At 53.8% G+C, this 15,000-nt stretch overlaps 1 protein-coding gene across 1 annotated transcript in view; it reads left to right on the top strand.

Annotated features, from left to right (window-relative positions):
• LOC144953986 (stromal interaction molecule 1-like) overlaps positions 1-14,996 on the top strand; it is a gene marked incomplete at both ends in the record, with an annotated part of 41,444 nt that extends 26,448 nt beyond the window's left edge. Inside the window, 4 exons of the mRNA XM_078884580.1 lie at positions 298-412; positions 6,727-6,838; positions 11,713-11,825; positions 14,914-14,996. Coding sequence (XP_078740706.1) covers positions 298-412; positions 6,727-6,838; positions 11,713-11,825; positions 14,914-14,996 — 423 coding nt within the window. The remainder of the gene's footprint in view (positions 1-297; positions 413-6,726; positions 6,839-11,712; positions 11,826-14,913) is intronic.
• Positions 14,997-15,000: the final 4 nt, after the last annotated feature.

Here is a 15,000-nt window from a genome sequence, read left to right as displayed (position 1 = left end):
CGTGTCTCCCCATGTGTGTCTCCCCCCGTGTCTCCCCGTGTCTCCCCGTGTCTTCCCATGTGTCTCCCCGTGTCTCCCCGTGTCTCTCCGTGTCTCCCAATGTCTCCCCCCGTGTCTCCCCCGTGTCTCCCGTGTCTCCACCGTGTCTCCACCGTGTCTCCCCATGTGTCCCCCGTGTCTCCCCCGTGTCTCCCGTGTCTCCACCGTGTCTACCCCATGTCTCCCGTGTCTCCACCGTGTCTCCCCGTGTCTCCACCGTGTCTCCACCGTGTCTCCTCCTCCTGCAATGCGTCTCAGTTTCTGCGCGAGGATCTCAACGACCAGAACGCCGCCGTGAAGCATTCCACGTTCCACGCGGGAGACCAGCACATCAGCCTGGACGATCTGTGGAGGTCATGGCGCAGGTCACAGGGTGAGTGATCAATGCTGATCAATACCGATCAATATTGATCAATACAGACACCTACACCAAGCCTGGACGATCTGTGGAGGTCATGGCGCAGGTCACAGGGTGAGCGATCAATGCTGATCAATACCGATCAATATTGATAAATACAGACATCTACACCAAGCCTGGACGCTCTGTGGAGGTGATGGCGCAGGTCACAGGGTGAGCGATCAATGCTGATCAATACCGATCAATATTGATAAATACAGACACCTACACCAAGCCTGGAGGATCTGTGGAGGTCATGGCGCAGGTCGCAGGGTGAGCGATCAATGCTGATCAATACCGATCAATATTGATCAATACAGACACCTACACCAAGCCTGGACGCCCTGTGGAGGTCACGGCGCAGGTCGCAGGGTGAGCGATCAATGCTGATCAATACCGATCAATATTGATCAATACAGACACCTACACCAAGCCTGGACGCCCTGTGGAGGTCATGGCGCAGGTCGCAGGGTGAGTGATCAATGCTGATCAATACCGATGATCAATATTGATCAATACAGACACCTACACCAAGCCTGGACAATCTGTGGAAGTCATGGCGCAGGTCACAGGGTGAGTGATCAATGCTGATCAATACCGATCAATATTGATCAATACAGACACCTACACCAAGCCTGGACGATCTGTGGAGGTCATGGCGCAGGTCACAGGGTGAGCGATCAATGCTGATCAATACCGATCAATATTGATCAATACAGACACCTACACCAAGCCGGGACGATCTGTGGAGGTCATGGCGCAGGTCACAGGGTGAGCGATCAATGCTGATCAATACCGATGATCAATATTGATCAATACAGACACCTACACCAAGCCTGGAGGATCTGTGGAGGTCATGGCGCAGGTCGCAGGGTGAGCGATCAATGCTGATCAATACCGATCAATATTGATCAATACAGACACCTACACCAAGCCTGGACGCCCTGTGGAGGTCACGGCGCAGGTCGCAGGGTGAGCGATCAATGCTGATCAATACCGATCAATATTGATCAATACAGACACCTACACCAAGCCTGGACGCCCTGTGGAGGTCACGGCGCAGGTCGCAGGGTGAGCGATCAATGCTGATCAATACCGATCAATATTGATCAATACAGACACCTACACCAAGCCTGGACGACCTGTGGAGGTCATGGCGCAGGTCGCAGGCTCAGTGATCAATACTGAGCAATACCGATCAATGTCCAGGGTGTTTCAAAAATATTCACCCGATTTGCAATCGCTAAATCTCTGCAAGCACAAAACGCCCATGAATTAAACTCTTACCACTTTAAAGGGGCGGGGCATAGAGGGGGAGGGGCGTAGAGTGGGAGGGGCGTAGAGGGGGAGGGGCACAGAGGGGGAGGGGCGTAGAGAGGGAGGGGCGTAGAGGGGGAGGGGCGTAGAGGGGGAGGGGCGTAGAGGGGGAGGGGCGTAGAGGGGGAGGGGCGTAGAGGGGGAGGGGCGTAGAGGGGGAGGGGCGTAGAGGGGGAGGGGCGTAGAGGGGGAGGGGCGTAGAGGGGAGGGGCGCAGAGGGGGAGGGGCGTAGAGGGGAGGGGCGTAGAGGGGGAGGGCGTAGAGGGGGAGGGGCGTAGAGAGGGAGGGCGTAGAGGGGGAGGGGCGTAGAGGGGGAGGCGTAGAGGGGGAGCGTAGAGAGCGTAGAGGGGAGCCAGAGGGAGGGCGTAGGGGGGAGCCAGAGGGGGGAGGGGCGTAGAGGGGGAGGGGCGTAGAGGGGGAGGGGCGTAGAGGGGGAGGGGCGTAGAGGGGGAGGGGCGTAGAGGGGGAGGGGCGTAGAGGGGGGAGGGGCGTAAGAGGGGGAGGGGCGTAGAGGGGGAGGGGCGTAGAGGGGGAGGGGCGTAGAGGGGGAGGGGCGTAGAGGGGGAGGGGCGTAGAGGGGGAGGGGCGTAGAGGGGGAGGGGCGTAGAGGGGGAGGGGCGTAGAGGGGGAGGGGCGTAGAGAGGGAGGGGCGTAGAGAGGGAGGGGCGTAGAGAGGGAGGGGCGTAGAGAGGGAGGGGCGTAGAGAGGGAGGGGCGTAGAGGGGGAGGGGCGTAGAGGGGGAGGGGCGTAGAGGGGGAGGGGCGTAGAGAGGGAGGGGCGTAGAGAGGGAGGGGCGTAGAGGGGGAGGGGCGTAGAGGGGGAGGGGCGTAGAGGGGGAGGGGCGTAGAGAGGGGAGGGGCGTAGAGGGGGAGGGGCGTAGAGGGGGAGGGGCGTAGAGGGGGAGGGGCGTAGAGGGGGAGGGGCGTAGAGAGGGAGGGGCGTAGAGAGGGAGGGGCGTAGAGGGGGAGGGGCGTAGAGGGGGAGGGGCGTAGAGGGGGAGGGGCGTAGAGGGGGAGGGGCTTAGAGTTTCAAATGATCACCGCTAGAAGCTTTTTCCCCCATTGGTTCCTCGTTTGGCAGTAAAAAATAAGATGATTGTGTTTTTTTTACCCTTCTATCTGGCAACAAAACTGACACCTTTTTTTACGAGGAGACTAGGCTCTAAGGAAAGCTGTCTCGGGTGTGGACCAATCAACTTCAAGGACAGTGCACACACATTATCAGAGTTGTGTTTTTTGTTTGTATAACGACTGCAGGTATTGCGGTCTATGCAAACATGACTCCTTGTAAAAAAGTGTCAGTTTTGTTCCCAGATAGAAGGGTACAAAACCAATTATCACATTTTTTACTGGTAAATGAGGTTCCAATTGTGTAAAAGCTTCAGACCCCGAGCTCTCATACTCTGATGGTGCATTGTCTTTGAGTTGTGCGCCTTTTGGCGTCATCTGGTCCAACACCATGTGAGACTAGGCTCTAAGGAAAGCTGTCTCGGGTGTGGACCAATCAACTTCAAGGACAGTGCACACACATTATCAGAGTTGTGTTTTTTGTTTGCATTACGACTGCAGCTATTGCGGTCTATGCAAACATGACTCCTCGTCAAAAAAGGTGTCAGTTTTGTTGCCAGATACAAGGGTAAACAACCAATTGTCATGCCTCTCCCAGCGCACAAACAACCCCCCAGCCTCAGTCGTTCGCAAGATGGCGACCCCACAACGCACTGGGGGCATTTTGCGTTCTGCAGTTCAGCGAGAACTGAGTCCGTAATTGCGGTGCGGCCTGCGAGTTTCAACGGCGTTTTGACATCGAGGGTACCGTCCAAGCTGGTACAGAGAGGGGCTTTTCCTGTGCCCCCCCCCCCCCCCCCCCCAGCGTTCGAAGAAGAGGTCTCCGCACATCGCCGGCATGTGTGTGCTACATGGCGTGTGCCTTGAGCAGGCCTCTGAACACTGGAAGCAGCACAGAGCAGCCGTTAGTGTCACCCTCCAGCATCTTTTTAAATCTTTTATATTGAGTTCGCTCGCTCGCTCGCTCGCTTGCTCGCTTGCTTGCTTGCGTGCTTGCTTGCGCGCTTACGACCGTGCAAATCTTTCGGTCGTTTTTTGACACACTTCCCGTGATCCAATCGAGCTGACATTTTGCTACACGGACTCGTTGTGCGTGACAATCGATTTTCGTGAAAATAATTTTACAAAATTTGACACTTTTTAGGGAATTTTTTAAAAAATATTTAATGACCAATTGCTTAATGGTGGCAGACAATCATCTGACCCATAGGTGGCAGCCATCTCAAGCCAGAGGACGAGAGGACTCTAGCCGCCACGCATATAAAGGATTTAGAGTGAAAAACTTACGGGTTATACTTTTTAAATCCTTTATATTAAGTTCGCTTGCTTGCTTGCTTGCGTGCTTGCTTGCGCGCTTACGACCGTGCAAATCTTTCGGTCGTTTTTTGACACACTTCCCGTGATCCAATCGAGCTGACATTTTGCTACACGGACTCGTTGTGCGTGACAATCGATTTTCGTGAAAAAATTTTTACAAAATTTTACACTGTTTAGGGAAAACAAATTAAATATTTAATGACCAATTGTTTAATACTGCAGACATTCATCTGACCCATAGGTGGCAGCCATCTCAAGCCAGAGAACGAGACGACTCTAGCCGCCACGCATATAAAGGATTTAGAGTGAAAAACTTAGTTTTTACGGGTTATACTTTTTAAATCCTTTATATTAAGTTCACTTGCTTGCTTGCTTGCGTGCTTGCTTGCTTGCTTACGACCGTGCAAATCTTTCGGTCGTTTTTTGACACACTTCCCGTGATCCAATCGAGCTGACGTTTTGCCACACGGACTCGTTGTGCGTGACAATCGATTTTCGTGAAAAACAATTTCCAAAAATTTACACTGTTTAGGGAAAAAAAAATTCATATTTAATTTAAAATACCAATGTGATAAAAATTAAACTCTTACTCAAGAAAAACAGAAATGAATAATAAAATAAAACCGATGCCACGCATATAAAGAATTTAGAGTGAAAAACTTTGTTTTACGGGTTAATTTTTAAAATCCTTTATATTAAGTTCGCTTGCTTGCTTGCTTGCTTGCGCGCTTACGACCGTGCAAATCTTTCGGTCGTTTTTTAACCCACTTCCCGTGATCCAATCGAGCTGACATTTTGCCACACAGACTCGTTGTGCGTGACAATCGATTTTCGTGAAAATAATTTTACAAAATTTGACACTTTTTAGGGAATTTTTGTAAAAATATTAAATTACCAATTGCTTAATGGTGGCAGACATTCATCTGACCCATAGGTGGCAGCCATCTCAAGCCAGAGGACGAGAGGACTCTAGCCGCCACGCATATAAAGGATTTAGAGTGAAAAACTTAGTTTTTACGGGTTTACTTGTTAAATCCTTTATATTAAGTTCACTTGCTTGCTTACGACCGTGCAAATCTTTCGGTCGTTTTTTAACCCACTTCCCGTGATCCAATCGAGCTGACATTTTGCACACAGACTCGTTGTGCGTGACAATTGATTTTCGTGAAAATGTTTTAATTTTTTTTTACACTTTTTACGACAAAAATATTATATTTAATTACCAACTGCTTAATGGTGCAATGCAATCATCTGACCCATAGGTGGCAGCCATCTCAAGCCAGAGGACGAGAGGACTCTAGCCGCCCCGATGTCACGCATATAAAGGATTTATAGTGAAAAACTTTGTTTTTACGGCTTAATTTTTTTCTCGCTCTGTTCCAACGCCATCTTCGCCTGAGCACAGGCAAAGTTGGCGAGGTCACGGCGCTTGTTTGCCAGGTAAGGCACCACCCCCCAGATACGAAGCTGCTGCTGCTGCTGCTGTTGTAGAAGGGCATGGTGATAGGTGTGGTGCTGAAGGTTATTTTTTGGATGGAATTAAAGGGTGATTTGTGATCGCGAGCCATTGAGGCAGACTCCATCTCCTCAGCAACCCGCGACCACCACCCATCCTTGCAGCGCCTCACGGCTCTCCGAACCTCCGAGCGAAGGCTGCGGTAAGCCTCCTAATTCTCCGACGTGGGATGCTGTAGCCGATGAGAGTGGAGGCCTGTTGCTTTTTCTCAGCCATCCTGAACACCTCCTCTGTCAGCCAGGGTCTCTGGGGAGGTCTGGACCGTGTACCCAAAGCAGCCATTGCAGCTGCATGAGCCACAGTCCTAAACCTCGCACATTCACCCTCGACATCAGGAGGAGTGGGGGACGATGCCAACCCCAGCCGCAAGCGATGATGAAATTCTCGCTTGCAACTTTCATCAGCTAGCTAAGACCAGGCCACCTTAGGTTTGAATGGGGTCCTGGGTGCACACCCACCACCGGAGTGGAAGAATGGCAGGCGCATCTTACAGGTGACAAGTCGATGGTCAGTGGGCAGATCAGCTCCACGGTAGGTCCTGGTGTCAAGGACATGGGCTCGTATCCGCTGGTCCGTCACTATGTAGTCCAGCAGATGTTCTTGCTTGGACCCGGCATGCGTCCATGATGTTGTGCGGATGCGCCGATGCCGGAACAGCGTGTTGCTAATTACGAGGTGGTGGTTGATGGTGGTTGTGTTGGTGATGGTGTTGGTTGTGGTGATGATGGTTGTTGTGGTGGTGGTTGTTGTGGTGGTTGTGGTGGTGATGGTGCAGTGTACAACTGGACAGTTCACGAGGTGGTGGTTGTGTTGGTTGTGTTGGTGTTGGTTGTGGTGATGATGGTTGTTGTGGTGGTTGTTGTTGTGGTTGTTGTGGTTGTTGTGGTTGTTGTGGTGGTGGTTGTGGTGGTGGTGCAGTGTACAACTGGACAGTGCACGAGGTGGTGGTTGTGTTGGTGATGGTTGTGGTGATGATGGTTGTTGTGGTGGTGGTTGTTGTGGTTGTTGTGGTGGTGGTTGTGGTGATGATAGTTGTTGTTGTGGTGGTGGTGGTTGTGGTGGTGGTGGTGCAGTGTACAACTGGACAGTGCACGAGGTGGTGCGCTGGCTGGTGGACTGCGTGGAGTTGCCGCAGTACGCCCAGAGCTTCCACACTCACCACGTCAACGGCACCATGATGCCTCGGTGAGCATCGCTCACCACGCTCACCACACTCACCACGCTCACCACCCTCACCACGCTCACCACACTCACCACGCCCAGAGCTTCCACACTCACCACACTCACCACCACACTCACCACCACACTCACCACACTCACCACCACACTCACCACGCCCAGAGCTTCCACACTCACCACGTCAACGGCACCATGATGCCTCGGTGAGCATCGCTCACCACGCTCACCACACTCACCACGCTCACCACCCTCACCACGCTCACCACACTCACCACGCCCAGAGCTTCCACACTCACCACACTCACCACCACACTCACCACCACACTCACCACACTCATCACCACACTCACCACGCCCAGAGCTTCCACACTCACCACGTCAACGGCACCATGATGCCTCGGTGAGCATCGCTCACCACGCTCACCACACTCACCACGCTCACCACCACACTCACCACACTCACCACCACACTCACCACCACGCCCAGAGCTTCCACACTCACCGCGTCAACGGCACCATGATGCCTCGGTGAGCATCGCTCACCACGCTCACCACCACACTCACCACGCTCACCACCACACTCACCACCACACTCACCACCACACTCACCACGCCCAGAGCTTCCACACTCACCACGTCAACGGCACCATGATGCCTCGGTGAGCATCACTCACCACGCTCACCACCACACTCACCACGCTCACCACCACACTCACCACCACACTCACCACCACACTCACCACGCCCAGAGCTTCCACACTCACCACGTCAACGGCACCATGATGCCTCGGTGAGCATCGCTCACCACGCTCACCACGCTCACCACGCTCACCACACTCACCACGCTCACTCACCACCACGCCCAGAGCTTCCACACTCACCACGTCAACGGCACCATGATGCCTCGGTGAGCATCGCTCACCACGCTCACCACGCTCACCACGCTCACCACCACACTCACCACCACGCCCAGAGCTTCCACACTCACCGCGTCAACGGCACCATGATGCCTCGGTGAGCATCACTCACCACGCTCACCACCACACTCACCACCACACTCACCACACTCACCACCACACTCACCACCACACTCACCACACTCACCACCACACTCACCACACTCACCACCACACTCACCACGCCCAGAGCTTCCACACTCACCACGTCAACGGCACCATGATGCCTCGGTGAGCATCGCTCACCACACTCACCACGCTCACCACCACACTCACCACCACACTCACCACCACACTCACCACCACGCTCACCACCACACTCACCACACTCACCACCACACTCACCACGCCCAGAGCTTCCACACTCACCACGTCAACGGCACCATGATGCCTCGGTGAGCATCGCTCACCACACTCACCACACTCACCACGCTCACCACCACACTCACCACACTCACCACCACACTCACCACCACACTCACCACCACACTCACCACACTCACCACCACACTCACCACGCCCAGAGCTTCCACACTCACCACGTCAACGGCACCATGATGCCTCGGTGAGCATCACTCACCACGCTCACCACCACACTCACCACCACACTCACCACACTCACCACCACACTCACCACCACACTCACCACCACACTCACCACACTCACCACCACACTCACCACCACACTCACCACCACACTCACCACACTCACCACCACACTCACCACCACACTCACCACCACACTCACCACACTCACCACCACACTCACCACGCCCAGAGCTTCCACACTCACCACGTCAACGGCACCATGATGCCTCGGTGAGCATCGCTCACCACACTCACCACGCTCACTCACCACACTCACCACCACACTCACCACACTCACCACCACACTCACCACCACACTCACCACCACACTCACCACACTCACCACCACACTCACCACCACGCCCAGAGCTTCCACACTCACCACGTCAACGGCACCATGATGCCTCGGTGAGCATCACTCACCACACTCACCACACTCACCACGCTCACCACACTCACCATGCTCACCACACTCACCACGCTCACCACGCTCACCACGCTCACCACACTCACCACGCTCACCACACTCACCACGCTCACCACGCTCACCACGCTCACCACCCTCACCACGCTCACCACCCTCACCACACTCACCACGCTCACCACCCTCACCACGCTCACCACGCTCACCACGCTCACCACACTCACCACGCTCACCACGCTCACCACGCTCACCACCCTCACCACACTCACCACGCTCACCACGCTCACCACGCTCACCACGCTCACCACCCTCACCACGCTCACCACCCTCACCACCCTCACCACGCTCACCACGCTCACCACGCTCACCACGCTCACCACGCTCACCACACTCACCACGCTCACCACGCTCACCACACTCACTACGCTCACCACGCTCACCACGCTCACCACACTCACCACGCTCACCACACTCACCACGCTCACCACCCTCACCACCCTCACCACGCTCACCACGCTCACCACGCTCACCACCCTCACCACCCTCACCACGCTCACCACGCTCACCACGCTCACCACGCTCACCACGCTCACCACACTCACCACGCTCACCACGCTCACCACACTCACTACGCTCACCACGCTCACCACGCTCACCACACTCACTACGCTCACCACACTCACCACACTCACTCACCACCACGCCCAGAGCTTCCACACTCACCACGTCAACGGCACCACGTGGCCTCAAGGTGCACATGGCCTGGCACAAGCGTTGTGGTGACGTCACCGCCACTTAGTGGCGAATGGCGGTTGTTGTTGTTGTGTCACTGTGTGTGTGTCACTGTGAGTGTGTGTGTCACTGTGTGTGTGTGTGTCACTGTGTGTGTGTGTCACTGTGTGTGTGTCACTGTGTGTGTGTCACTGTGTGTGTGTCACTGTGTGTGTGTGTGTGTCACTGTGTGTGTGTGTGTCACTGTGTGTGTCACTGTGTGTGTGTCACTGTGTGTGTGTCACTGTGTGTGTGTGTGTCACTGTGTGTGTGTGTGTCACTGTGTGTGTGTCACTGTGTGTGTGTCACTGTGTGTGTCACTGTGTGTGTGTCACTGTGTGTGTGTGTCACTGTGTGTGTGTGGCACTGTGTGTGTCACTGTGTGTGTGTGTGTCACTGTGTGTGTGTCACTGTGTGTGTGTGTCACTGTGTGTGTGTGTGTCACTGTGTGTGTGTGTGTCACTGTGTGTGTGTGTGTCACTGTGTGTGTGTGTCACTGTGTGTGTGTCACTGTGTGTGTGTCTCACTGTGTGTGTGTGTGTCACTGTGTGTGTGTCACTGTGTGTGTCACTGTGTCACTGTGTGTGTGTGTCACTGTGTGTGTGTCACTGTGTGTGTCACTGTGTGTGTGTGTCACTGTGTGTGTGTGTCACTGTGTGTGTGTGGCACTGTGTGTGTGTGGCACTGTGTGTGTCACTGTGTGTGTCACTGTGTGTGTGTCACTGTGTGTGTGTCACTGTGTGTGTGTGTGTCTCACTGTGTGTGTGTGTGTGTCACTGTGTGTGTGTGTGTCACTGTGTGTGTGTGTGTCACTGTGTGTGTGTGTGTCACTGTGTGTGTGTCTCACTGTGTGTGTGTGTGTCACTGTGTGTGTGTGTGTCTCACTGTGTGTGTGTGTGTGTCACTGTGTGTGTGTCACTGTGTGTGTGTGTCACTGTGTGTGTGTCTCACTGTGTGTGTGTCTCACTGTGTGTGTGTGTGTCACTGTGTGTGTGTGTCACTGTGTGTGTGTGTGTGTGTCACTGTGTGTGTGTCACTGTGTGTGTGTCTCACTGTGTGTGTGTGTCACTGTGTGTGTGTCACTGTGTGTGTGTCACTGTGTGTGTGTGTGTCACTGTGTGTGTGTCACTGTGTGTGTGTGTGTCACTGTGTGTGTCACTGTGTGTGTCACTGTGTGTGTGTGTGTCACTGTGTGTGTGTCACTGTGTGTGTGTCTCACTGTGTGTGTGTGTGTCACTGTGTGTGTGTCACTGTGTGTGTGTGTGTCACTGTGTGTGTGTCTCACTGTGTGTGTGTGTGTCACTGTGTGTGTGTCACTGTGTGTGTGTCACTGTGTGTGTGTCACTGTGTGTGTGTCTCACTGTGTGTGTGTGTGTCACTGTGTGTGTGTCACTGTGTGTGTGTGTCACTGTGTGTGTGTGTGTCACTGTGTGTGTGTCACTGTGTGTGTGTCTCACTGTGTGTGTGTGTGTCACTGTGTGTGTGTCACTGTGTGTGTGTGTCACTGTGTGTGTGTGTGTCACTGTGTGTGTGTCACTGTGTGTGTGTCACTGTGTGTGTGTCACTGTGTGTGTGTCACTGTGTGTGTGTCACTGTGTGTGTGTGTCACTGTGTGTGTGTCACTGTGTGTGTGTCACTGTGTGTGTGTCACTGTGTGTGTGTGTGTCACTGTGTGTGTGTCACTGTGTGTGTGTCTCACTGTGTGTGTGTGTGTCACTGTGTGTGTGTCTCACTGTGTGTGTGTGTGTCACTGTGTGTGTGTCTCACTGTGTGTGTGTGTCACTGTGTGTGTGTGTGTCACTGTGTGTGTGTGTCACTGTGTGTGTGTGTCACTGTGTGTGTGTCTCACTGTGTGTGTGTGTGTGTGTCACTGTGTGTGTCACTGTGTGTGTGTCACTGTGTGTGTGTGTGTCACTGTGTGTGTGTCTCACTGTGTGTGTGTGTGTCACTGTGTGTGTGTGTGTCACTGTGTGTGTGTCTCACTGTGTGTGTGTGTGTCACTGTGTGTGTGTGTGTCACTGTGTGTGTGTGTCACTGTGTGTGTGTGTGTCACTGTGTGTGTGTCTCACTGTGTGTGTGTGTGTCACTGTGTGTGTGTGTGTCACTGTGTGTGTGTGTGTGTCACTGTGTGTGTGTCACAGGCTCGCTGTGCCAAGCCCCTTCCTGTCCACGGTGCTGAGAGTGTCCGACAGGAGTCATCGCCAGAAGCTGCAGCTCAAGGCGATGGACGTTGTGCTGTTTGGACCACCACCAGGTACGATAACACCTGTTACTACTACACTACTACTACAACACTACTACTACTACACTACTATTACTACACTACTACTACTACTACACTACTACTACTACTACACTACTATTACTACTACACTACTACTACTACACTACTACTACTACTACACTACTACTACACTACTACTACTACACTACTACTACACTACTACTACTACTACACTACTACTACTACTACACTACTACTACAACTACTACTACACTACTACTACTACTACACCTACTACACTACTACTACTACTACACTACTACTACTACACTACTACTACTACACTACTACTACTACACTACTACACTACTACTACTACACTACTACTACTACTACACTACTACTACTACTACACCTACTACACTACTACTACTACTACTGCTACTACACTACTACTACTACTACACCTACTACTACATCTAAAACAACAACCGCCATTCGCCACTCAATGGCGGTGACGTCACCACGACGCTTGTGCCAGGCCATGTGCACCTTGAGGCTACCACGTGAAGTGTCGAACGTCCGCTGGCAGGAGGTCACGAGGCAGACCCAGCGGGTGCCACGGGTCGACTGACTGAGACGACCGAGATGACTGGCTGATGCACCACCTGTGCCCCCTACTGTGCCAACTTGCTGTGCTTTAGCCACCCGGCGCTCCGCTCGTTGTTGTGAGCATCGCTCCTCCACCCTCCGTTGTTGTTGGAGGGCGACTGCTTCCAACTGCCCAGTAGCGTCCTTCACGAGCCTCCTCCACAGAGGCCGATCTTGACACCGCTGGTACCAATCATCGGCTAGTCCTCTCAGATCCACATCATTCCATCTCTTCTCTAGCCCGTGCCGCGCCCGTTTAGCCCCCTCGATCCGGCCGAACAAAAGCTGTTTAGGCATGCGGTGGTTGGGCATGCGGGCTACATGACCCAGCCAACGCAGCCTTGCCTGCCGGAGGAGGTCACCGATGGGACTTTGTCCAGATCTTTCGAGGATTTGTGAGCTCCTCACACAATCCAGCCTGGTTAAACCCAGGATGGATCGTAGGCAGGCCAGCCTAAATGTTTCCAACCGGCGAAGATGTTTCATTAGGGGGGTCCACGTTTCACAAGCGTAGAGAAGGGAGGGAATGACCGTGGCCGAGAAGACCTGAAACTTCGTGCGGAGTGACAGACCAGGTAGCTTCCACACAGCGTTACGCAGCTGATTAAAAGATAATGCCGCTCGACTGATTCTGAGTGAGATCTCTGCTGTCATGAGCACACTGCCCAGGTATGGGAAACTCTCCACTCTCTCCACAACTGCCCCATCACCGATTGGGAGTTGTGGGTGTGGAGTGCCCGATGGTACAAAATACCCAGGCAGGTGCTTAGTTTTGGTGGGGCTGATGGTAAGGCCCCACCTCTTAGTGGCACACTCCAGTCTCAGCAGCAGCGTCTCCAACTCCTCTGAGTGAGCGGCAATTACCAGATCGTCGGCATACATAACGTGATTGACCGCACCCGGGCATCGATCAGACTCCCATTGTATCTGTACCAGATGGAAATTCCTCTGGTACAGTCATCAAAGGCTTCCCTCTGTCAGCCAGGGTCTCTGAGGAGGTCTGGACCGTGTACCCAAAGCAGCCATTGCAGCTGCATGAGCCACAGTCCTAAACCTCGCACATTTACCCTCGACATCTGGAGGAGTGGGGGACGATGCCAACCCCAGCCGCAAGCGATGATGAAATTCTCGCTTGCAACTTTCATCAGCTAACTGAGACCAGGCCACCTTAGGTTGGAATGGGGTCCTGGATGTACACCCACCACCGGAGTGGAAGAATGGCAGGCGCATCTTACAGATGACAAGTCGATGGTTAGAGGGCAGATCAGCTCCACGGTAGGTCCTGGTGTCAAGGACATGGACTCGCATCCGCTGTTCCGTCACTATGTAGTCCAGCAGATGTTCTTGCTTGGACCCGGCATGCATCCATGATGTTATGTGGATACGCCGATGCCCGAACAGCGTGTTGGTAATTACAAGCCCATGGGCTGCACAGAAGTCTAGCAGCCTCCTACCGTTGTTATTGAGCTGATCTGGCTCATGCCTTCCAATCACTCCAGACCAGGTGCCATCATCATGACCAACTCGGGTATTGAAGTCACCCAACAAGATGACTCTTTCCCGAGGGGCCACTTTAGCCAGCACCTGTGACAGGAGGTCATAGGAGGCATCTGACTCATCGGCCTTGCCTGCATCCCTCCACGGATGTTCGTCTTCGGTGGGGGCATAAGCAACCACGACCACCACTCCTCGCCTCCTGTTGATGGGAAGGCGAACCCAAAGTAGCCTGGGGCTTACAGCTTCCCACACCTCACCGCCACGCTCCCACGCCCCCTTCATTATTTTGTTCAGAAGAAGAGCCACTCCCTGTTGTTTGGCAGTCTCCTGCCCCGAGTAGAGGACTGTCCACCCCTCATGGTGGCAGGAGCCAGAGCCGGTCCACCGGACCCTCCTGAATGCCACAGAGATCCAGGCGGTACCAGTCCAGCTCCCGACAGAGGAGTGGCAGCCTCTCCTCCGCATTGAGCGTTCGAACATTCCACGTTGCCATCCGTAGTGGCTTTTTGTCTCCCCGGGGCCTCCGGCACAAGCTTATTAATCCGATATTTTAGACGTGGTTTAGTGGTATTTATTGAAGGTGGGAGGGGTTACCAGCCCCTCCCCCGACTTCAAAGCCCACGACAGCGTTGCCCGTCTGGCACCACAAGGAGGTAGGGGGTTGTTTTGCCGGACCTACTACTACACCTACACCTACTACTACACCTACTACTGCTACTACTACACTACTACTACTACACTACTACTACTACACCTATACCTACTGCACCTACACGTCCTGTGTGTGTCTGTGTCTCTCTGTCTCTGTGTCTCTGTCTCTCTCTGTCTCTGTGTCTCTCTCTGTCTCTCTCTGTCTCTCTGTCTGTGTCTCTCTGTCTCTCTGTCTCTGTGTCTCTGTCTCTCTCTGTCTCTGTGTCTCTCTCTGTCTCTCTGTCTGTGTCTCTCTGTCTCTCTGTCTGTGTCTCTGTAGGAGTGGGACGTAGCCGTGTGAGGGACCTGGCGCTGGTGGTCTCTATCGCCGTGGGGGTGGCGGGTCTCTGGTTCGCCGTGTCACAGA

Source organism: Lampetra fluviatilis, unplaced genomic scaffold (genome assembly GCF_964198595.1).
Source record: "Lampetra fluviatilis unplaced genomic scaffold, kcLamFluv1.1 SCAFFOLD_725, whole genome shotgun sequence".
Taxonomy (NCBI): domain Eukaryota; kingdom Metazoa; phylum Chordata; class Hyperoartia; order Petromyzontiformes; family Petromyzontidae; genus Lampetra; species Lampetra fluviatilis.
Note: the sequence above shows the minus strand (reverse complement) of the source record. Positions and strands in the feature narration are given on the sequence as shown.